Here is a 25,362-nt window from a genome sequence, read left to right on the forward strand (position 1 = left end):
CCTACAGGATTCTGAGTCCGGGTTGTCATCCACCACTCACCCTGAGTGGGTGATAGGCTAATCGATTCATGCGTGTACTTGTGCTTTGGAGCTCTGCATGGATGGTACAACGCCCTCTTCGCCCTCCTTCTGATTCACTCTACTTGGAATGGCTTGTGGATAAGTGTGCGCCCGCGCACGTGCATGTTTAGCAAAGGCGTTTGGAAGAAGCGACCCTTCTAGTTACGCATCTCCAGCTCAATCTGAAGAATTGCTCCACCAAGAAACGTCCCTAATCTGCCCGCAGCACAAGTGCCTTCTTCAAGCTGATGGGGACAGACTGTCTCGGCGCTTCTCTGTCCCTGGAGCTGGCGCTTTGGTGTTCTGGGAGAGCTGCCTGACTTCCTCCTGAAATGCTGAGCTTTCCCCGGGGTATTGGGGTGCTGGTTCCTGTGAGTGAGTGAGTGAGTGAGTGAGTGAGTGAGTGAGTACACGGCTGTGAGCTTGTAGGCTTCCTCTGTTCTCGGAGCCAGCAACATTACTCTCTCAGCAGCCCCGAGCTATATGCGAGACAACAGCAGCAGCCCCCGCCTCCCCAGTCCGGTGATTGGCTGGGTTTGCTCATCATTTCCCTGCTAAGAAAAGGGAAGGACCAGTGACGCCCCCAAACCAGCTGCAGAAGCGGCCGACACCTCCAATGCACAAGGTGTCGTGTCTTTAAAGAAATCTGAGCCCTAGGGAGGCGGCGCGGAGCAACCCCGCAGGGCTGGCGCGAACTGGGAGGGAGAGCGCTGGGCAGCGCTGGAGCAGCAACGGGAGCTCTGCCACAGAGGACCCTCGAGACCTGCTCCTGAGATCCCGGCTCCACGCTCTCCTCGCATTTTACGGATTCCGCTCCCCCTCCCCATCCCCCGAGACGATATCTCCCAAAACGGAGCTTTTATATCCAGAGAAGGTGCCGGTGCTGGGACAACCAGGACTTTCCCGGGCACCCAAGATGCGCTCCATTAGGAAGAGGTGGACGATCTGCACGATAAGTCTGCTCCTGATCTTTTATAAGACAAAAGAAATAGCAAGAACTGAGGAGCACCAGGAGACGCAACTCATTGGGTAAATGCAAAGCTTAATTTCAGAATATTACAAAAAGTCAAGTCATAAATGATATGCGAATATAGACGATAGAATGAGGTTTGGGATAGTATGTGTGTTCCTATAAGCTGGTGTGTGTTTAGTCTCATGAATTAAATAACAAAGGCAGTTGTTGAGGCGTGTTCCCAATAAGAGTTCAACTTGTCCCTGTGCGGTGGTCTTGACAGTTGTGTCGGCGCCGGGGCTCGCACGCCAAAGGGGGAAGTCACTGCAGAAGTGTCAACAAAGAACGTGTGCCCTTGTCCTTTTCATCCGTGGGCAGAACTCAAGTGAGATATCTTTATTCACCATCTGGTAGCCCTTCCTTCTGTCTCTACCCTATCACTCTAGGAAATGCTAGAGAAAACTGGCTTTCTAAAAGGCTAAAGTTAAAGCCCGGAAAACAGGAAAGGAGTCCCCACTGTTTCTTTACTCTTCTTCGGCGTTGGGTAGATCTGTGTGTCTTAGTTTGAATCAGAAACTCCAGCACAACCAAGGATACTTCCTTATTTGCTCTTTCGTGGGTGAAACGCATGGGCGTCATGGTTACAGTTTTGGAAACTGGGTACTGTAGCTTCACATAGACTATATTTCTGCCTTTTAATTTTTTTCTTTTCTTTTTTCTTTTTTTTTCCAGTTTTTCTAGATGAGTTCAGAATCTATCCCCACCCTAGCAAGTTCTCTAAATATCACACTTCCTTCCTCCCTCCCCCTGGCCTCTGTGTCTTTGAAGTTTACGCAGGAGGTGGCTGCAACTTTGTGTTGCTTACATAGCTTGGAAGCGTTTTCTGAGGATGTGAACCTGGTTGTCAACTGTGTTCAAAGTCCTGTTTCGGAAATCCTCCCTCATCCAGAGGCTTCCGCTCTCGGAAACTCCTCACTGCCAGAGATGCCCGCTTGGTTTTTATTTTCCTTGACATTTATTAAGCGAAGATAGAATTCTCTCTCTCTCTCTCTCTCTCTCTCTCTCCACGCGTGTGCATGTGGCATAGGACTGCTAAAATGTGCACACACAGGAACTTCATGCACTCCATTTCTTAATATACCTCGCTCCTCCCTAAGTAATGAGCATTTAAGTAACAGGCAGTCTTAATCCTTACAGAAGGAATTGCTATTTGATAGAAAAGGAAGATAGCCAGAAGTACAGTAGAAAGGAATTGGAAGAGAATGAAAAACCTAATAAGGAATGGGCTAGATGGTCGTTATGTATCAACAAATCTATAAATGGTCTATTCTGGGGGGTGGGGAGCCCAACTGTACGACGAGTTCCTTCACACAGGGTTGCAAATGCAGTCTAGTTCAATTGTCAGAAGAAGGCTGTTGGGTGGGGGCGTGGGCATCCCCGGCAGACCTGTCTGTGCTTCCCTGGCAGACAAAGGGGTCTGTGGGAAGGTGATGATCAGCGCGTGGGGGAGAGGCGTAGGCTGGGGCGTGGGGGTCGAGGCTCTTTGTTCCCTTCCGGCTGATGGGCTCCGAACACAATCTTGAGCCCAGACAAAGCGACCGAGCTTCGCCAGGACTCTGAGGGTTCGGGCCCGTGGTTCGAGACCCTGGAGAGCAGGAGTGGGCGGAACGAGAGAGGCTGGGGGAGGCGACACATGCCGCCAAGGCGCTCTCTCTGGGCCTCCCTAACCACCCGCAGGAAGGAGGCGCTCACGGCAAGTCCCTCTGGGGTAAAATAACAGACCGGGGACGCTCCATGTTTCAGGGGCGACATTCCTCCTGTGGCCCTTTCCTGGACGCCCCAGTCAGTAGGCGCTGCCCAGAGAGCAAGGGAAGAGGGGGCGGCGCAGGTATGGGCGCGATGGTTGGGCTGGCCCGGCCGGGTTTCGCTCGCACTCTTTTCCGGCTGAGCTATGGGTTCTTCCCCGCTCGCCTGAGAAAGCCTGGGGTGGGCGCCTGAGTTAATCACCGGGGAGCGAGGTGCGCGTGGGGTCTATCCCCTCCTGCCGAGAGCTGTTGGCGAAGGCGGAAGAATGAGTGAGGAGACCAGAGAAGGCTTTATCGTAGGAATCAGAACCCCTTTCTCTCTATATATATCTTTCCTGCTCACCCAGCAGCCGGGCTCCTCCTCCTTAATTAAAGCCCACAATTACAGGTGTGAGTGGGGCCAGGCAGAGAGCCTGCTGCGGGCGTCGCGCTTATACTGTGCCCCGCAGTGTCCCGGCAGCTGCGGCCGCCACTGACCGTGCAATTGGCGCTGCCAGGAGCAATGCAAGGACGGCGGGTCTCCCTGAGCACTCTTGCCGTTTTTCATCAGGATAAACCGTTTAACGGAAAAGCTTGTGATGATTGTTCATGATTTCGTTTCAACTCCCAAATAGTCCTTCTGGTGGAGGAGTTGACTCATCAAACGATCGTCTCATTGACTCTCTACCTAAGCCACGTGGAAGGGGCTAATTTTGAGATGGGGAAACTAGAGTGGAGATTTGGCCACAGGGCCCAGGCCAATATTCGAAAGTGACATAAAAGAGGTAGTCTTTGACCTTTGGGGAGCATCGCATGCCTTGTGTGCGAGTGGGCAGTCCATTCAGTTAAGAGCCTTCCATAGTCCTCTTATTTTAGAACATACCCCTACGTTCATATTTAGCTTCCCTGCTACCATTTTGCAATAGGCAGACAGTTTCTCTGTCCATTAACTTTCTCCCTCCCTTAACTGAAAGTCCATCTAGAGTCAGTGCAGTATTACTCTTAGGCACAATGTTGAGCAGTCATTCCAGGCACAAGGAAAAAGAATAGCACAACTTTCCTACCAACCATCCACATTCTCATATGTCCACAGGAATACTAGTGGTGTGTTTCTTTATAAGGGACTCTCTGAGAATAGGTCAAGTAATTATTGGACATTTCTAACTGATATTTCCTTCCATGCAAACCTATTCACTGCCTGGCATAATGACTCCTTAATAAAGTTGAACTCAAAGAACATTGGGGGTATGAAGTGGTCTATTCTTGACTGACATTTTTTCTTTGTAGGGAAAAATGGCACTTGCCTCATAATTGGCCCATGATGTCACTGGCTCTGTGTGCTCTTCGGGTATAACTGGAAATGTGTTAACTTAAGGGTCCTACAGATAAAAATATGAGGGTATGCTCATTTAATGAGATAATGCATTTGAGAGTGTAACATAAACTTCAATAACATACAAATATTTGTTCTGATTGTCAGTCATTAAAATTTGCCATATACCGTTTGTCTGGTTGACCACAAATGAGACTTTAATTTACTTTTCTTATCATCTAGAGATCTTTTTTAATTTGTGTACCTTAGTTTGTCTTACCAGCATTAGTTCTGAAACTTATGACAGAATTGACAGTGGAGATAAGCATTCATACTTAGAGTATTACTTACCATTGTGAGTAAAGTTTCTTCTAGTTTGTTTTAGGGTAGAACACACTTGTAAAACAGGAAACCAAGAATCTGCACTTTACTTCATATGTTATATTTGAAATTCTGCTAGAAACTATAAAGCAGTAAGGTAAGGTAGCACATCTCTCATCTTTATTTTTAGTTGTTTGACACTTAGGCAATGAAAACACAAAACTGTCTCCTGTTTGTTTTCATGCTTAGTTGGATACAAGTTCTTTTCGTTTACATGACTTTCGTTTTATATTCAGGAGGAAATTTAACCTAGTCCAAAGGAAACACATTCATTTCCAGACCAAGTAATGAAAACTTTTCAGTGGGGTTGAATGAAGGGCTTCTGGGCCCTAATTTCATGGAATAAAATCAATCATATTTGTTATGTACTGCAAAATTAATAGAATAAATTGTAGTGATGCCTGACAACTCATATTTCAAATAGAAAAATATTTGTAACTATTAGTAACATAACTAATGATTAGTTTCTGTCACTAGTATTGCATAGATGGGCATCTAAGTGGGTTTTCCTTATCTCCATATAAGCAGGAATACTTTATAATATATATTGCTTTATGCTGCATTATTTCCTTGATGTGTTTTACATTTTTTCCTTTAGAAGTACATATTGAGTCTTTCTGTAAATAGCCCTATGCAAGAAATGTTTTCAGTGCAGCTGTTTATCCATCACTTCCAATCTGGAATGGAAAACTAGTAGGGTGTGGCAACATCCTTCATGCTTTGCATTCAAGGGAAGGGAAAGCCTTTTCTAAGACAGGATACTATGAAGATCACAAGTGCAAAGTTCCTTGGGACCCATTTAACTTAATACAAAGAAATTTGCTCCAGAGCCTCAGATCGCACTAAGCCTCGCCTTCTCACACAGGAATTGCACTGACTTCAACAAGTGTGACTAGTTGTAGCTGTTTTCATTCCAAGTCCTTTCCAGTGATAAGAGTCTGAAATTTTGGCTTATCACTAGTTAAATGAAAGCAATTCAAAGAGCAGAGTTATATAGCAGCATTTCATTTATATAAAACTGATTAAAACTTTTAAACCATATATTTTTTAAAAATCTTAGAGGTTCTGAAATGGCTCCATAGATAGGTATATCATAACAATCATTCTGCCATATAAAAATGTATCTGTATCTACATCAGGAAAGCAGTCTTCTAGAGGTATTTAAAAATGCCAGCCCCTGTATATTTGTACTTCTCCTATAAAAAATTATTGATGGTAGAAGTAATTATTATAATTATCGCAATCTGTGCTTAGAAAGAGATGATATTGACAGGCCAGTTATTAAAAAGATGACGACTGGAACGACCCCTACCCCTAGAAATGGTGAGTTTGTGCCATACTCTTAAAGGTATATCTCCAAAAGTGTGAAGGTTAACATCTGTGTATATCCACATTTTCATTCATATGTAGTTATTATCATTAGACATGTAATATAAAAATTAACTTCTGGGCCACTGAGTAGTAAATTGCTCCCCATGTTTCCTTGCATCCTAAATGACCTCTATAAAATTATTACTATTAGCCATGCATAGGCATACAAATGTACCATTTTCATCAGTAGGGTAGAATAAATATTAATTTTTACAGAGTTCTAAATTTCACAAGGAGTAGTTGCATATGATGCTTTGAGTTGCTTCAAATTGGAACTACATGTTTAAAAAAGAATGCAGACCAAAATTCCACACTATAAGTCTCCAATTACAGAATTCATCTAACAGCTGTTTCACAAGCAGTGTTTCCATTGATAGTAGGAGAGGATTGCCTATATAATAAACACAGATTTAGACTTTGTGACTGAGCAAATCATCATGTTACTTTTTAATTATGTTTTTGAGATTCTAGAACATTAAAAGTTCACATGTAAAGAAATAAATGCATTGACAGGGCTATGCCATAAACAGGTGGCTTTTCAATTCTCTGATGCTAGGTTTATATTTATAAAGTACCAAGAAAATAGTCTATTGAACAATGATCTGGTTCAGCTATAGATGTTCTAATGGCATGAGTACTATCATAGGTATCTGTCACCATCACTGTTATTCCAGTATCCCTGCTACTGCCATGACACACTCTGTATTTGCCTGACACTATTGAATGGAGGGAGTAGCACAGTCAATTCTTTTGATATAAAAGAAAATACCAATAATAATGGCTACTCCCCACTACAGTTTTTGTCTCCCTCTCTCCCTCTACCAATTATCAGGAAAGTGTCTCTTGTTGTGGTGTTTTGAGACTCAATATAACTTTAGAAATTAGCACTTCAATAGTGTTTCACATACAGGGTCCCACTCAGTACTCACAAATTCATTGCAGATTAGATAATGTTACTACAATTTCAAAGGTAAGCTAAATCCTCAGTGGTCTAGAAAGAGAATATTGTCCAAGGTTATATAGGCTGGCAAGTGATAGAATCACCAACATGTCCAGTTCACCTGATATTCCAGGGTCTTCTTATTCCTAAACAAAAGGCCTTTCCATTATGTCTATATGCCTTCTGTGGAAATAAAGTTACAATCTTGGCAGTCACAATTAGACAGATGCAGAAGGACTGGCCAAACATCCTGTCTCTATTGTCTAAACACAGCAGGAAGGGACGGGCTAAAGGGGACCAGAACTTGGATGATAATTATTTTCTTTAAATACCACAGTCCTTTTCTTTCTTTCTTTTTTTTTTTTCCAGAATTCTTTTTTTTTTTCCCCATGTAGGTAACATTGGTTTATGTTGGTTTACCATGGTTTATAGTGGTTTATAACATTATATAAGTTTCAGGTGTACAACATTGTAATTTAATACCTGTGTACACTACAGGATGCTCAACACCAAAGGTCTCGTTTCCATCTGTAACTATACAGTTTACCCCTTTTACTCATTGCACCTATCATCCTTTCCCCCTCTGGTACCACCAATCCCTTGTCTGCATCTATTAATTTGTTTTTATTTTCTGTTTGTTCATTTGGATTTTTTTTAGTCCACATATGAATAAAATCATATGGTATGTGTTTTGCTCCATCTAACTTGTTTCACTTAGCATAATACCTTCAGAGTTCATCCATGTTGTTGCAAATGGCGATGTTTCATCTTTTTATAGCTTGGTAGGATTCCATTGTGTGTGCGCAGGTGTGTGTGTGTGTGTGTGTGTGTGTGTGTACCACATCTTCATCCATTCATCCGTCCATAGACACTTGGGTTGTTTTCATATCTTATCAATTTTAAATAATGCTGCTATGAACATCGGGGTGCATATGTCTTTTCTAATAACTGTTTTCATATTCTTTGGATAAATACCCAGAAGTGGAATAGCTAGACCATATGATAGTTCTAGTCTTAATTTTTTGAGGAACTGCCATACTGTTTTCCTTAGTGGCTACCCTAATTTACAATACCAACAGTACACAGTGGTTCCCTTTTCACCACATCCTCTCCAATACTTGTTATTTGTCATTTTTTAAAATTATAACCAGATGTGAGCTGATATTGTGATTCTGATTTGCATTTCCCTAATAATTAGTCATGTTGAACATCTTTCAATGTACCTGTTGACCATCTGTATGTCTTCTTTGGAAAAATGTCTATTCAGATGCTCTGCTCATTTTTTAATTGTTTTTGTTGTTGTTGAGTTATATGAGTTCTTTACATATTTTGGATAGTAGCCCTTTATTGGATTTGCAAGTATCTTTTCCCATTTGGTAGGTGGTTTCCTTTGCTGTCAAAGGCCTTTTATTTATATGAAAATGGTTTTATTTAAAAAAGAATAAATGTAATGATTATCCTGGTAAAGTTATATTCACTTTATCTTTATAATACCTTTTATCATGCTCATATCATGCCTCTTCTTCTAGCATGTAGAAAAAGTTATATCTACAATTTATCACCACGAATCTAAATCAAATTACATATTATAGAACTTAGACAAAATTCTTCTTACTTTCACAAAGATGGCATTTTTACTTTGTTTCAGAGATGGTGAACTGTGTTTGAGTCGATCACTTGTCAATAGTTCTGATAAAATCATTCGAAAGGCTGGCTCTTCAATCTTCCAGCATTCTGTAGAAGGTTGGAAAATCAATTCCTCTTTGGTCCTGGAGATAAGGTGAGTTTCTTTAATAAAACAGTATACATTTCACATCGTGTTCTTGAATATGTTGGGCTTGGCGAACTTATATTGAATGCTTGATTTATAGTTTAACTATGAATATTTTAATAAAAGAATGAATCAGCTCTACTTATTGTTATTCACTGAAGAATATGAAACCATAAAACTGAAATCACGCAGTCTGAAATTTAAGGATGAATATCTGAGTCTTTATACCAATGGAATGAGATATTCAAGAGAGTACTAATATTTAACATACTGTTCTTCACTCAATTTCTCAGGACAGACATATATTTTGAGAATTATTTTTAACTTCCCTATTAAGTTTTCATACTGATCTTGTCTTTTCTCGCACTAGATGAAAACAGAGCCTATTCAACTCCCATTTTTCTGACAATTATAAATACATTTGACTTACTCTATCTATGGGTATTTTTATGTGAGCTCCTGTAATAAGAGTCTCAATAATCATGTCCTAAACAGGTAAAAATCAGAAAATACACTTTCTAGAGTACTGGTTTATTCTTTGTAGGAATTTGGCATTTTAGCTGAAATAAGCTAAATCAAAGTTGAAATCAAAGTTGTTGCCTATATGTATCCATTATGTCTTATTTTCTTCAATTATACTCCTATTACTAGTAAGAAAGGTAGGACCAGACTTCCCTAATTATAGAGGAAGCAAGCAGATAATTTATCTTCTATAGTTACAATGCTGTGTTGCTTGGTATGTTTAATCGGAACATTTTGGTAAATCAGAACTATTTAAAAGTTCAAGAGAATAACCATCCTTTACATAGTAAAATCACTGCGTTTTTCTAGTATTGGCAAAATGCTAATTATTCAATGATTGGATATTAACTTAGATTTTTCAAGAGCAGTTAGCGGTTTAGAGGGTAAACTGCTGATCTGTTTAGGTTACTACTCACTTTTTGGATCATACCTATATATAATGTAATTACCAAGAACTTGAAGGAAGAATCTAACACCTTCATCTTTAGATATGCATAGCACTTCATAGAATTCATTGTAGCAAAGGCACCCCCTACATATTGAAATATACTTGCCATCTGTATGTCCTCTTTGGAGAAATGTCTCTTCAGGTCCTCTGCCCATTTTTCAATTGGGTTGTTTGCTTTTTGTTGTTGAGTTGCATGAGTTCCTTGTATATTTTGGATACTAGCCCCTTATCGGAGGCACTGTTTGCAAAAGTCTTCTTCCGTTTAGTTGGTTTTCTCTTTATATTGTCAATGGTTTCTTTTGCTGTGCAGAAGCTTTTAAGTTTGATATAGTCCCACTCATTGATAGACATATGAAAAAATGCTCAACATCACTAATCACCAGAGAAATGCAAATAAAAACCACAGTAAGATATCACCTCACTCCAGTTAGAAAGGCTGTCATCAATAAGACAAATAGTAACAAGTATTGGAGAGGCTGTGGAGAAAAAGGAACCCTCATACACTGTTGGTGGGAATGCAGATTGGTGCAGCTGCTATGGAAGGCCGTGTGGAGGCTCCTCAAAAAATTACAAATAGAATTACCATATGACCCAGCAATCCCTCTTCTGGGTATCTACCCCAAAAATCTGAAAACATTTATCCCTAAAGACACGTGTGCTCCAATGTTCATTGCAGCTTTATTTAGGGTGGCCAAGACATGGAAACAACCAAAATGTGCTTCGATAGATGAATGGATAAAGAAGTTGTTGTATATATACACAATGGAATACTATTTGGTGGTAAGAAATGATGAAATGGGAGCATTTGTGACAACATGGATGGATCTTGAGATTATAATGCTAAGCGAAATAACTCAGACAGAAAAAGCAGAGAACCGTATGATTTCACTGATATGTGGTATATAAACCAAAACCAACAAAAAAACTAGACAAACAAATGAGAAACAAAAACTCATAGATACAGACAATAGTTTAGTGGTTACCAGAGGGTGGGGGGGGGTAGATGAGGGTAAAGGGGATCAAATATGTGGTGATGGAAGGAGAACTGACTCTGGGTGGTGAACACACAATGGGATTTATAGATGATGTGATACAGAATTGTACACCTGAAATCTATGTAACTTTACTAACAATTGTCACCCCAATAAACTTTAATTTAAAAAAATATATACTTGAAAGACTATCTGGAAATTAAAGAGATGGGTCAGGGAAATGCAGGGTTAGTTAGACCACATTATTTTAAAGCTTTGGAAGTGACTGGAAAGGGAAACAGGAATCAAATCAGGGCAGTGACAAGTAGTGTTATGTTTGATTGCTTTTAATTTAGGTGGAACACTATATTTTTGTAGGTGGAGTACAAGAATGCAAAGCTGAGTCTGACGACTGTGTTCATAAATTGTATCTTTGGGGTAGAATATGGTTAGCAAGCAAGAGTTTTTTTCAACTGTATGGGAACAAAAACTTAACACCAATGTTAAAAATTAGGAGATTCCTTATAAAAGTATAGATTTTCATATACTCTTGAGAAACTCAAAACTTTGACATTTTGCATCTGTATTTCCCATAAGAACTAGTTGGTTGAAGCCAACACTAGCCAAGGTCTCTCTAGTTTGCCATGTTTGGTATTTGTGAGATATTCAAGCTAACCATTGACCCAAACAGTTTACTATTGCAACTTTATGAATTAATGAAGTTTTCATTCATATCTTTGAGGGTGATCTGTTTTCAATTAGAACAGATGATAATAGTTGTGAAATGTTAGTCTTCTTTTCATATGGTTGTCATTAACAGATAAAGAAGTAAACAGTAAAACAGTGAGCAAATATTGAATAATACATACAAAGTTGTCACTTCCTTACAAGGAAATAATAATTTGTAAAACCATTATTGCACAATATGCAAACAGTTCATTAAAATTATAATTGCCTATAGCAGTAGTGACTAGTGAGTATTAATCAGTTTGACACCTGTAATGAAAAAATTAGAACACAAAAATGTCTGATTATTAGCTTAGCTATCGTTTTTCTTAAGTCATACTTGAAGCTAATTGTACTTTGGATTTTTTATTTTTTATTTCCCCATATTAATAACATTTATAAAGAACCATAGTACTTTGTCTGTGAGTGGGTGTGGGCATATCTTACAAGTGTTTTCAAAATTGTTCTTTGAAGTTTTTGATCAAGACATTACAACTAATCATTTTTGATCTCACATGATGGAACCGTGCTTTAAAATCTTTCTTATTTTAAAAATCTCATTAAACTTATAATGCTCTTATGACATTCTTAGTAAATTATTTATCTATTTACATTAAAATGTGAAACAGTCACTGAAGATAAATTGTTTTTCCCTACATTTATAGACATGATTTTCTTTCTTAATACTAATTCTTTCAGCCCTATATGTAATCTGCTACTTTTAAAAGCCTATCAAGAATTGATTCATATATTTTCATCAAACAACTGAACCTCTGGGGAGTTGACTAAGAGAGATGGTTTCATGTATCAGTTCCTTGTACTTTCAAGATTCATCATGATATAGGGGAGTTTATGCATTCTACAACTAACTTCATAATTAAAATAATTAGCTTGGTTAAAGGCTTGATTTTATTGGTCCTAGGTTGTTCTTTATTATTGTAAGCTAAGAAATGACACATTTAAGATGCATCAGATGTGAGCAAATCTATGAACATTGTACTGAGAACTTATTTGGTTATGTCCAACACTTATGACTTGATTTTTCCCCCTCATCTTTGGGTTGTTTCTTGTCCTCCTTTTTTTTTTTTCTTCTTCATATGTTGAATAAATACCTGAATAATTACCATACCAAATATGGGTGTATAGAAATGTACAAGCTCAGCTACTCATCAGGACAGATTAAGGATCTCATATTCAGTTAGAAAAAAATATTTTCATTTCTTATTATCATCATATGTCAAAGTTCTTAAACAGATAAGGCTGGCAGGTTAACTATATATAATTGCAAATTTATATGTGCTTACCTGTAAAAATGAATTTGCTGTTGCCTGCAATGATTTACTTTAGAAAATGGCCCACAAACACTTCTTCCACTTATTTTGTGACCAGTACAGCACATTTTTGGTCACATAGCTTCTTAGTGGCAGAGTCAAGCTTCAGTGTCAGGCCTGTCTCACTATATTTTAATCCTGAAATGTTTACTATTAAATGAATCTTTATGAAGTACACAGGTTTTATCTGCTCTAAAACATATATTATTCATACAGTGTTATGGGATGAATAATGCTGGGCCACATATTAAATGGCCACCTGAGGTGTAAATTAAACTGAAAAAATGCTTTTCTTCAAGCATTTTAAGGCAATTATGCCTTTTCGTTTGGTTGTTTTGGGGATTTTTCTTTTGATACTAGAATATCTTTCTCATAACAGCAAGGACCCTAAGCTCAGAAGTGCTCACAAGCTACACATTCTTTCAGAGCATTAAGGCACACTGCCTCATGGAAATAATATTTTCAGACAAAAAAATTGTGTGTTCTTTCTGCTTTTCGTAGGCATAACGAAACAGTTAGCATTTCTTAAACTTTGTTTTTTCTTTTAAGTAAACCATGTAGTAACAATCAAGTTGATTCAGTGATATGTGTCTGGGTCAAAAGTTTGCAAAAAATGATTCCCAATATATGTATCATTAGTTGAGAACCTAATTTACTTCTCAACTCGTGATGCATTCCAACCATAAGATTTGTCTTGCAATACTTGCTGATGGAGTCCACAATGTCATCTAGATTAAAGTTTAGTTGCCACAGCACGTATGCTTGTTGTTGACAAGAAAACTACAGAGAAGAAAGAGTGGCGCCTCGTGATAGGTTAGCTATATTTAACATTTCAAAAGTGAAAACAATGTTTAGTAAATTAATTCTCCAGGCCTGTGCAGCTGCTGCTTCAAGTGATGGGTGATGTTAAAAGGGATGTTCTAGTTGAAAATTCAGTTGAAAAGTTTCTGTATTGAATCTATTTTTGTCAGTTTAACAGTCAGTCTAAACCAATCTTTCAGTTTAAGCCAACGTTGCCAAAAAAAAAAAAAAAAAAAAAAGTGATCTTTATGACTACGTTTTTTTTCAGTCTCACTGAAAGTGAAACATGTTTTTGGATTCTTTCAGTTATCTTTATCATTAAAATAGTTGCTGAATGTAGGTGTGTTCTTATCTCATGGAGTTTAAAAAGCTACAGTATCCTCCCAAAATAACGGTTAAAGACATATAAGGAATCCTTTTTTGTTGTTGTTCTTTTAAGTCACACGGAAAACACACACACCCCTCCTTTAAATATCCGGTAATAACTTGACTACATTTTAGGAAAACTTGTTCAGCAGGATCTCGAATAATGTGGTTTCATTCAATGTAATTCTGTTATAACATTGATGAGAAAAAAAAAAACACACACACAAAAAAAACCAAAAAAACAAATCTACAACCTGCTGAGGCCACTGAGTGTGGAGTTTGCATGTTCTTCCCAAGTATGCATGGGTTTTCTCTGGGTCCTCTAGTTTCCTCCCACAACCCAGAGACGTGCACATTAGGTGAACTGGCATGTCTAAATTGTCCTAGTCTGAGTGAGTGTGGGTATGGGTGTGAGTGTGTCCTGTGTTTGAAGAGCGTCCTGTCCAGAGTGGATGCCCACCTTGTACCCTGAGCTACCACAATAGGCTCTGGCCACCCATGACCCCAAACTGGAATAAGGGATTGGAAAAGAATGCTCTTAGTTGCTTTTATGAATAAAAGATGAACTTTTTTATATGTATGTTTTGCTCAAATTTATTCAAAGTTTCACATTTGAAGTGTTTGGGGTCTTTAGAAGTTTGGTGACCAGAAATACATTGTGGGAACTTAACTCTTGTTTACATCAATTAGCCTATGGCAAACTTGGTTTTGTTATATGTCCTTTTGCTTAAAGTTGCAGTTTCCAAGAACCTATCTATGACATTATATGAGGACTTACTGTACTGGTTCAGCTTGCATATTAAACATTAGTTTTTGTTGATTCAAGTTTTTTTACAGCATAGAAGTTAAACTGAGTTTTCTATTACTCTCATTCTGAAGTAATTTTGTTTAACCTGTTCTTTTCATTGCTATCAATTATCTTCTGAGCAAAAGCATGTCTATTCTCATTGGTGATACTTAAAGTGTTGTTTAAGGTCAGTGTAAGTACAAGAGTTTTTCATGCATCTAATGACATTTAATTATATTTAAGCGTTTTCTCCTTTCTAAAGTCTGAACAACAGCTAAACTTAGCAAATTCACAGAACTTTCTATAGTCCATTACATCTATAATGTAAAAAATGCCCACAGCCTGCTAGGGAGGAAAAAACATAAAGAACTAACCTTTCCTAATTGTTAAAAAAAACAAGAAAAACAAACAAACAAACAAAAAAAAAACCCTTAAGCATTGAAGTCACAATATTATTCACTCATAGTAATTATTTTCAGTCTGTCTTGCATCCTACATCAGGAATCTTAGCTCAGATAATTTTTCATGAATACATGAATAGATTTAAGCCCTAGAAGAGTAACTCAAAGTTCGGTTCAGTGTAAGAAAAAATAAACATATTGGATACATTGAAGGTTTCCTCCCTCCACCACTTTTCATTTTTAAAACAGCAAATATTATAGTAACAATCTCTGAATTTTGCCTAAAATCTTAAATTTCTATATTTTGATTAATCTATGTGAATTTGTTTTTTTATTCTGTTTTGGAAGGCAATTTTACTATTTTAAACTGCTGCCGTTTAAAAAAAAACAAAACTACTATTGCACCTATAACAACATTGGAAGAATACACACAATAGTATCATCTACACTTAATAATTATTTCTCTCAGTAAGCATTATGTTCTCCTAAGAGTAGGACAGTATGATGTCTTTCAAAACTTTTCTGAACTCAGTCCGCTTTTTTATATCAATTGACCATGAGTGAATAAATTAAAGATGTCCTATGATACTCAGGAATTTAGAAAACTTAATGTTTGAAAATACTTTTGCTGCTAACTTTCTATAACACAGCAAAGATGCTGTTATTGGAAAGTCCCCTTTGCATCAGTTGAAAAACATGTAAGTGTTAACTTTTTTTCATGAGTAAAGGGATTGTCCCTTTTGGATTTCCAAGCTAAAGAATCTCCTTTCAGTTCTGGACCTGGAACCTATTCACTGTACGCTTGCAAACACGCCATTACTTGAGAGGTATAGCTTCAAATATCTACTGCAACCTCTTCAAATTATGTTCAAAGGAAAATGATAATACCATCCATTTTGATGATTTAACCACATCCTTGCAGTCTTTATTTTAGAGCCAACCTTGTCATTTTCACAGGAAATGAATTTTTTTTGTTGAAATACAGGTGCGGGCATTACTCAAATTTTTTTTCCCAAAACAAATAAATGGTAGTTAATAAGTATGTACAAAAGTTTCTATGGATTGCTGCTCTTGATGCTAGTTGTTAACTTTTTAAAAAAATCATATTTGTTTGCTTAGCATAATGAAGGACTTCTCATTTTCTGCAATTCATATGCCCTATAGTTGCTGATTTCACCAGCAATTCTCTTCTTTTATATTCTGTACTTTGTTAAGATGGAATGTTATGGTGCCTGATAGTATTTCTATTATTCTTTTAAGTCATTTTGTAGGGCAATTATACAGGTTGTCCTGTACAAATTCCACTCATTACAAACCTGATATTCTAAATATTTGAGAAAAAAAAAAAAAGTATTCTTTTTCAGAGAGCTGATGGACATATCCAAGGTAAAATCTGGCCAAATAAAGTTTTAAATGACCTGTTTTTCTAGTTAGACCACACATTAATCTGGGATGTACTTAAAGCAAACCAAACTAGAGGAAACAAAAGGAAATAATATGCGTTAGTTATTTTCCATGCCTCCTTGCTTCTGGCTTATAAGTGTGTTTTGGAGAATTGACCTTTTGGTAGAGTGATGGGAGGACATATGTTGTGCTCAGTAATAAAATGTACAAATTGTCATGGAACTTAAACAATAATAGCACTAAAGGAAAAAATATGTCTGTCATATCTTGAATGCTATAATAATGGCATTGTTTTCAGCACTCTGAAAATACAAGCTTGCAATAACAGCACTTCAGTAAATAATATCCCACTTTCTACCTAGAAAAGAGCTTTCTCAGATTATTTCCAGCTGCTGTATGTTTAGTAGCTTAAGGATCAAGCCATCTCAGACTTTGTAGACCAGGTTCATAGTTCTTAGGCAATATAATTCCTTCAAAAATGTATTAGGCTCCTAGACTACTTCTCTGTAGTTAGTTCCTGGTATAATAACACCACCTGAAGATTTCTTATGAACACAGCTCTTCAGTCTTTTGACTGTCCTCTAATTATTCTGGCCTCCACCTCCTTTCCCTCAATTTAATGGCAGCTAATCTTAAGTCATTTGAATTGATATTTGATATACTTAGGTGGGAAGGCAATATCACTCTTGCTGCTGTGATGACCCTGATTTATAGTTGCATCTCTTGTTCGTTGGGTTATTAGAAACATTTGGGAGGTCCCAATTACTGGACTCTCATACAGTTTGGATTATAGGTCACTGCCAGAGATATTTCCTTCCATCTCAGCTTGCAACTTGGCTGTTTCATGCCTAACTTTGCCAATTTTTTAGGGCTTTTCTAAAAGGAGCAACAGACATAAAGCAATGTACAAAGACTTTTAAACCAATTCTCGAAGAACAACAGGCTTATTATAGAGCATGACTCCCAAATTGTTGCACACAGTTTTATCATGAGCTTTGCTATAGCATGCCAATTGTCCATAACTGTCCGGCCAGCTCTATTTATTTTCTCATCAGCTATCATCTGACAACATATGCATATAAGTTTATGTAGCATCTCACATCTGTTATCAATTCCTTTATTAGTTATGGGATAGGCTAAGCTTCCATATAAAAGGGACCTTAAAATACAGTGACTGAAACAAGGCAGAAGTTTATTTCTCTCTCATCAAGTCATGCACACGATCCATTCATGTACCATTTAAGATAATCGACTCATGTGACCAAACCCTGCTGCACTGGTGTTTGAAAACTTGAAAATGTTCTATTTGAGCATCCATGTGCCCAATCAAATCTTAGAAGATTCAAATACTAAAAGGAAGAAGGGAGGAAAGAACACTAAGAAACAATTAGCCATCTCTGCCATGCATGAGTCTACTGTTCTATCTGTCCATCTTTTCCTCTAATGTACCCATCTTACTTCCTGGATTTTTGAGTTTGGAAGAAAGCTTTCATGTACATACAGCACTATATAGTTTTCACTCTTTTTCAAATAATTATAATATACACATGATTTGGATAAATGTATATGTAAGTTTATTGGAAAGTTCAATCATTTTAATAGAGTTAACTAAGGTGTAATCCCAAACAATTTCAAGTCACTTTTATTCATCTTAACTAGACAACATTAAACAAAATAGATGACCATAGAAAATTAAAGCTAGCAGAATATCTAGTTATGCAAAGCGACGTCATGGAAATTGCATTTTATTTAATAAACTCATTTTTAAAATATATTTTGGTTGATGGGGGACTTTTTTCACTCCACAGTAAATTGAGAAACTGTGCAAATGATTTTTAAAAAAATATATTCTATACCCTATGGACTCTACCTAATTGGTTTGTTTAATTACCATCCCACAGTTTAAGGTTAATAATTTACCAATTTGCATTTCATCACATGGAATTTGGTAAAAAAAAAAAAAGAAAAGAAAAATTATCACCAGTTCTTAGATATGTTGTCATTAATGGAAATATTTGTTTCTCTTTCAAATATAGGAAGAACATTCTTCGTTTCTTAGATGCAGAACGAGATGTCTCAGTGGTCAAGAGCAGTTTTAAGCCTGGTGATGTCATACACTACGTGCTTGACAGGCGCCGGACACTGAATATTTCTCAGGATCTGCATAGCCTCCTACCTGAAGTTTCACCAATGAAAAACCGTAGATTTAAGACCTGTGCAGTTGTTGGAAATTCTGGCATCCTGCTAGATAGTGAATGTGGAAAGGAGATTGACAGTCACAATTTCGTAATAAGGTAAGCTTTATTCTGTTCCTAAAGATTGTAATTTCGTCAAAGATGTTTAATTTAGAAGTGGAAAACTGGCAGAAATGTTTAAATCTCACATCAATATTAAGGATTAGTGAAAGCTCAAACACATATTTATCTATATCTTTTTCTGTGTAGCATCCAAATTTACATTTATCCTGAAATATAAATTTAGAATTACTGCATCATTGAAAGAAAAGATTCACATCAGTGGTTCTTTTTCTGCCAAATGGCAATTTTATTAGTTTTCATACTACATAGGGAAACTATTTTTCTTAATATTTTTCCTTAATATTCATTAATTTAATATTAATTTATTCACTAACACAAATAATTAATCATTTATATTAGTGAATGAATTAATTCACTTAATTAATTATAGTCATAATTATTTTTATATTAAATTATATTTATTCATAAATATAAACATTAATATGCAATGACATAATAGATGTAAGTTAAGTTTACTTTTTATGATAATTATTTAGCAGATTCTAAGAATATAATTTAACAAGATTATATTTGCTACCTTGGGCCAAATTGCCTTTATATGTGGTATTTGTGTATGATAGTATATTTTAGTTTTTGAGTTTTCACCCATAATTAAATATACCTATTTGTTTTTCATTGATGGTCAACAGATATTTGATGAGTCATGTGCTTGGTGAACTTTTAAATAACTGATAAAAACACAACAGTAAAAATAGTATTGTGATGGCATCATATATATCACAATTTTTAATTCCCAATTCATATATCAGAACAGAATTTTTGGCTTGTTTAGTTCTTTAGAAAAATTTGCTAAATGAGTGATATATGTATATTGAAACATGAAACAGGGCAATATATAGATAAAAAAAAGTATGTGATTTGTCATGTTGACAACCTGAAGTTTGTTTTTTTTTCAGATTTTTATTAAAATATAGATAACATACAACATTACATTAGTTTCAGGTGTACACAATAGTTATTTAACATTTATATACTTAAAGAAGTGATCACCGTAAGTCCAGCAACCATCTGACACCATACCATGCTATCCCAGTATCACTGACTATGTTCCCTATGCTGTATATTACATCCCCATGACTTATTTTATACTTGGAAATTTGAACCTCTTATTCCCTTCACCTTTCCCCACCACTTTTTAAATTTTTCAATTACAGTTTACATACAATATTATTTTATATTAATTTCAGGTTTACAGCATAGTGGTTAGACATTTATATAATTTAAGAAGTGATCCCCCTGACGAGTCTAGTACCCACCTGGCACTATACAGTTATGTACCATGTTATTGAATATATTCCCTATGCTTTACTTTACATCCCTGTAACTATTTTGTAACTATCAATTTGAACTTCTTAAGGCCCTCACCTTTTCCACCCTGTCCCCCGACGCCCTCCCATCTATCACCCCGATAGATCTAGTACCCATCTGACACCATACATAATTACTACAATATTATTGACTATATTCTTTATGTTATACCCTACATCCCCATGACTACTATGTAACAACCAGTTTGTACTTCTTAATCCCTTCCCCTTTTTCACCCATTCCCAATCTCCCTCCCATCTGGCAACTATCAAAATGTTCTCTGTATCTATGAACTTGTTTCAGTTATGTTTGTTTATTTTATTCTTTAGATTCCACATATAAGGGACATCACATTGTATCTGTCTTTCACTGTGTGACATACTTCATTCAGCATGGTACTCTTCAGGTCCATCCATGCCATCGCAGGTGGCAAGAGCCCATTCCCTTCCATGGCCGAGCAATATTCCCTTATATATCACCTACTCTTTATACCTTCATCCATCAATGGATACCCAGGCTACCTCCACATCTTGGCCATTGTAAACAATGCTGTAATTAGCATATAGACACACAGGTCCCCTCGAAGTAGCATTTTGGATTTCTTCAGCCAAATACCCAGAAGTGGGATTACTGGGTCCTTTGTCACTTGTTATAGCCTTTGTTTTAAAGTCGATTTTTGTCTGGGATAAGTATTGCTACCACAGCTTTCTTTCTTTTTTTTTTTTTTTTTCATTTCCATTTTCATGAAATATTTTTCCCCCATCCCTTTACTTTCAATCTGTGTGTATCTTTTGATCTGAAGTGAGTCTCTTGTAGGCAGCTGTGGGGACAGAGCCAGGAGAGCAGTATCCAGGCTCTCGGCCTCACATGGAAAGGTGATGGCTCAGTTATTAGATGGCCGTCACCTGTAATCAGACGGCCATCTGCTATGGCTGGGTGGCAATCAGCTGTAACCAGTTAGCCATTAGCCACTAATATAACTGCTGTGGCTATGCTGCAGGGTTGCTTGGTTGGCAGAGAAGTGGATGGCAGATAGCAGCTAGCAAGCGGGTTTGGTTGGCGGCTCCTGCTTCCTGTGTCTCCAACCCAGCCACCAGCAAGAATATAGTGGTATGACTCCCATGTCTATGGCTCTGTTGTTGTTCCTTTTTGGTGTCACCATATCCTGTGTTCTTGTGCGGGGGCGGGGGAGTGGGGAGTGGGACTAGAGACCCCGCCTGACAGCAGCACATGTAAGGGTCTTGTTTTCTTCTCCATTCAGCCACCCTATCTTCTGATTGGAGAATTTAATCCATTTACACTTAAAATAATTGTTGATAGATATGTAGTTATTGCCATTTTATTATTCATATTTTTTAGTTATTTATTTTTTTGTCTTAAAGAAGTACCTCTCAGATTTCTTATGATACTGGTTTTGTGGTGATGAACTCCTTTAGCTTTTTCTCATTTTTATCTGTCCTTCAATTCCAAGTGATAGCTTTGCTGGGTAGTTTTTTGTGTGGTTTAGTTATAATTGATCTGATCCTGAAAGGAGGTGAGCACGGTGTCTACCTATGCCTCCATCTTGACCGGAAATTCCAATAACCTGAAGTTTTGAATATGCTGGAATCTAGCCTGTGAAACTACCCATCTGACACCATACATAATTACTACAATATTATTGACTATATTCCTGAAAAAATCTTTTTGATATGTAGTCTTAAAGATAAATATAATTGATAAGTATCAATTATAAAAAAGCAAAAATTTTTCAAGAAGCAATAATAGCTAAGAGAAATCATAATATAACAGTATGAGGTGAATATAATTCACAGCAATGAATATAAGTAAACATTTTGCCTTATTAGCTTACCTCTTCTTAGTTTGATGCAGGGTCAGAGATTCATTTGACTTCAGTTGAGCCTTTAAAAACACGAACTCTTAAATTGATTGGACCGAGAAAAAACCCTGTCAACATGTAGATATACAAACAAAATTGTATCCAAAGAGGAGGTAAAAATATTTGATAAGGAAATGACAGTGGAAGTGGAAGTAATGAGCTTCAAACATTGAAGTCTGTGTCCAGTATGGTTTTAAAGAAAAAGTAAAACATCTAGAATTTCCAGAGTCTAAAATCAAAGGGCAGGTTAAATAAAGGAGTAAAAATTTTAGAGTATAATAGAAGTTGTTGCAATGGAAAGAAGAGAATTTTAAAAGCTGATTAATACTGGAGGAACACAGGATTCAAATGTGACTGATTCCTTGTTTCTACATTCCTCTAAGCTTTAGTATTGGGATATTTATAACCCATTAGATGCAGCCCATCTCAGACTCTGCAATTAAGACCACTTTCTTCTATTCACTCATTTTATTTATTTATTTATTGAATGAAAAAAATAATGTAGGACTTGAGAAAAATTTGGTTTGTGTTCATGTATTGTTGTCTTAGAATTTACACAACGCTGAATTCCAAAATTAATATATAAGAGGAGTCATATATAAGTAAAAATCATTTAAACCCTTATAATGAAAAAGAAAATGCAGAAATACAAAGAATAGTTAGTGTAATGTGCTAGATATTGGGGATCAGAAAGCTGGGTTTCTGACAATTACTGAAACATAATATTGGACAAATGTCTTAAGGTTCTAGACATCATTATTTCCACTATCTGGTGAAATTAATAATGATAAGCCTATTATTTCAAAGTTTTTTTTTCCTAAGCATCAGATGGAAAATATAGTAAAGAAATGCATAAACTGTAAAGCTTAACTAATGATGAATGACTCTAAAGTACATCTTGTTTGAGTTAAATGTTGTAGTTGAAAATTAAATTTGTCACTGCATTTCCTGATAACAATGGTCATTGACTAGAAACTCACATTCTTATTTTCTGATGTAAACAAAAAGACAAACTTTCCCCAGTTTATCAAATGTGTATATAGTTGACACTGAATAACATATTAGAAAATATGAAATGCAGCACAGGAACACTGCTCAAAAAATGTATACAACTGGACACTTGGGTCAATGTTGCTCAAGCAATAGTTCACCATAATCAGAGGTGTCTGGATGCTGATGGTAACCACTTTGAGCACCTATTGTAATTGCAGAAGTCAAATGTGATTTGTGTTCATCTTTTGTTATCAGTATATATTGAGTATTGCAATTTTAATACAGTTTTCCTTTCTTAAAATGTGTATACATTTTTGGGCACCCTCTGTAGATAGATAGAGGTGTCTATAAAATGTGAGTATGTAAAATTAGAAATAATTGTAGTGAAGATATATATTTCTTCAGGAAACTACAAAGATAAAAAATGTTTTTTACTTTATGATGATCCAGCTTCTTAAGGGAAGGGGATGATACAGTTCACAGAAGAAAAAGATGGAGGGAAGAATTGACCTGTCTTGACTTACACAATGCATTTTTGTAACTCAATCAATTTTTCATTCTCTGCTGGTGGGTAATTTACGGCAAACTTTAAATCATCCTCTTGACCTTCTATGAAAGCTAACTCTTTTATAATAAAATAGACTTTTCTGGGAGAGAAAATATATTCCTGTTTTTCTATGTGTTCACAAAATGTCCTTAATTCTTTCCCAGCTACTCTCACAGAGACTATGTTTGTCCTTAATTCAAATGTTTTAACTACAAACAACTAAGTTTCTGGTAGGAATCCAGGTCCAGGGTATTAGAATTTTTTTTTTAATGAATCTTATTGATTAAAATAACTACTTTATATTTTAGGTATTTGCTACACATATTTTCTAACTTATTTTTACTTAATATTACTTAACATAGTATTCATATTTTTGATCTGTGAAATTTTATAGTTTTTAAAGGTAGTTATCTTTATTATTTCTATTGACTTTAATAATCCAATGTACATTCTGGGTAGAAATCAAAATTTCTGTTTTATTCTAGTTATTTATGATTTTAAAATTTTAACTTAAAACTAAATATGAAATGTTTAATTATGGATTGTGTTGTGAAGTAGAGCTCTAACTTTTTTCCTTCAATAATGTCTCTCCTTGGATACAAATATTTTATTTGCAGGAGATAATTTTTTTAATGTAAATGACAATAACTGATAAACGATTTAAATTCTAAGACATTTTTAAAATGCTTGTTCTATTTTCTAAAAACAATATATTATAAACAGACAAATTGCTCATCTATCAATCTAGCAATATTTTTTTTAATTCTTAATATTCAGTGCAAACTTGCAATGATATTGGCAATCCTGTAAAATGCTTTCAAAATTGTAAATTCATAAAACTTTTCCAAAAATCAGATTGACAATGTCTACCAAGCCTTAGAAATAGTGTATTTCTTTATTCACTATTTCCAGTTCTAGGAATCTACCCAAATGTGAACAATTGTTTGAGAAGAAAGACATTTTACAAACATACGGTGACAGAAAGAGACTAGACTCTAGGCGGTGAGCACACAATGAAATTTACAGATAGTGTATTATAGAATTGTACACTTGAAACTTATATAATCTATAAACCAGTGTCACCCCAGTATATCTAATTCAATAAAAAAAGCATTTTATAATGCCCAAGAATGGACAAGTACATTGTACTTCTGGACGATTAGTTATTCAACAGATGGAAAAGAGGAATCTAAGGGGAAGGGACAAGTAAGCACAAGAACAAATGCTTTCCTTAGTCTTAGCTAACATAAGACAGAGTTTGGGCCCACTCTACTATTATGTTCATTATGAGCAACAATGTGGAAGGGGAAACGGTAAAGTATGATGGACTTAAATGATGAAGGATCATTACATCATATTAAGAATTTACATAGTATCCTGTAGACCAAGAAAGGCCCCGAGAGTTTGTTGGTTTGCTGGTATATTTGTTTGTTCTTGTTGGGGTTTTATTACTGTTGCTATAAGCAGGAGAGGAACACCCTTAGAGGTACGGAAGCATGAGTGTATTTGCAGATGGAAGGACCGTGATAATAAATAAATCAAAGATAAGAAAGAGAAAGAGCACTCAATAAGGAAAATACTAGATGAAGCAAAATATGATGAATTCCAAGTCACAGGACAGACTAAACCAGAGTACCCCAGATAAACCAAGTTTAGATGGTATGATTTATATTAATGTAGAATGTTGTAGAGATCATCCTTCCCTGATATCAAATGAACATTAGCAAATGGGCAGTTGATTAGTCCTTCCATAGATTTCAAAATATGGCTCCAGTTTTGGGCTTGAAGTGTTTATTTTTCAGCTACCAAACTCATATGTAAATGGACGTAGGCCCCAAATATATACTCCAAAACCAAATACACACTTTTCAATATTTATTGCTTTTAGTAATACATAGCATAGCTTTGATTTTTCTTATAATTTATTCATTCACTCCTTCACTTTTTTATTTGCCTATTTATCAGAAAGTGGCGATATAGAAATGGAAA

At 36.2% G+C, this 25,362-nt stretch overlaps 1 protein-coding gene across 1 annotated transcript in view; it reads left to right on the forward strand.

The window, feature by feature from the left end:
• Positions 1 to 654: 654 nt before the first annotated feature.
• ST8SIA4 (ST8 alpha-N-acetyl-neuraminide alpha-2,8-sialyltransferase 4) overlaps positions 655 to 25,362 on the forward strand; it is an 80,491-nt gene continuing 55,783 nt past the window's right edge. The window contains exons 1-3 of the mRNA XM_019727928.2: positions 655 to 1,089; positions 8,449 to 8,580; positions 18,365 to 18,622. Of these exons, the coding sequence (XP_019583487.1) occupies positions 977 to 1,089; positions 8,449 to 8,580; positions 18,365 to 18,622 (503 nt within the window). The 5' untranslated portion in view covers positions 655 to 976. The remainder of the gene's footprint in view (positions 1,090 to 8,448; positions 8,581 to 18,364; positions 18,623 to 25,362) is intronic.

The sequence above is a fragment of the Rhinolophus sinicus genome, linkage group LG03 (genome assembly GCF_036562045.2).
Source record: "Rhinolophus sinicus isolate RSC01 linkage group LG03, ASM3656204v1, whole genome shotgun sequence".
Classification (NCBI taxonomy): Eukaryota; Metazoa; Chordata; class Mammalia; order Chiroptera; family Rhinolophidae; genus Rhinolophus; species Rhinolophus sinicus.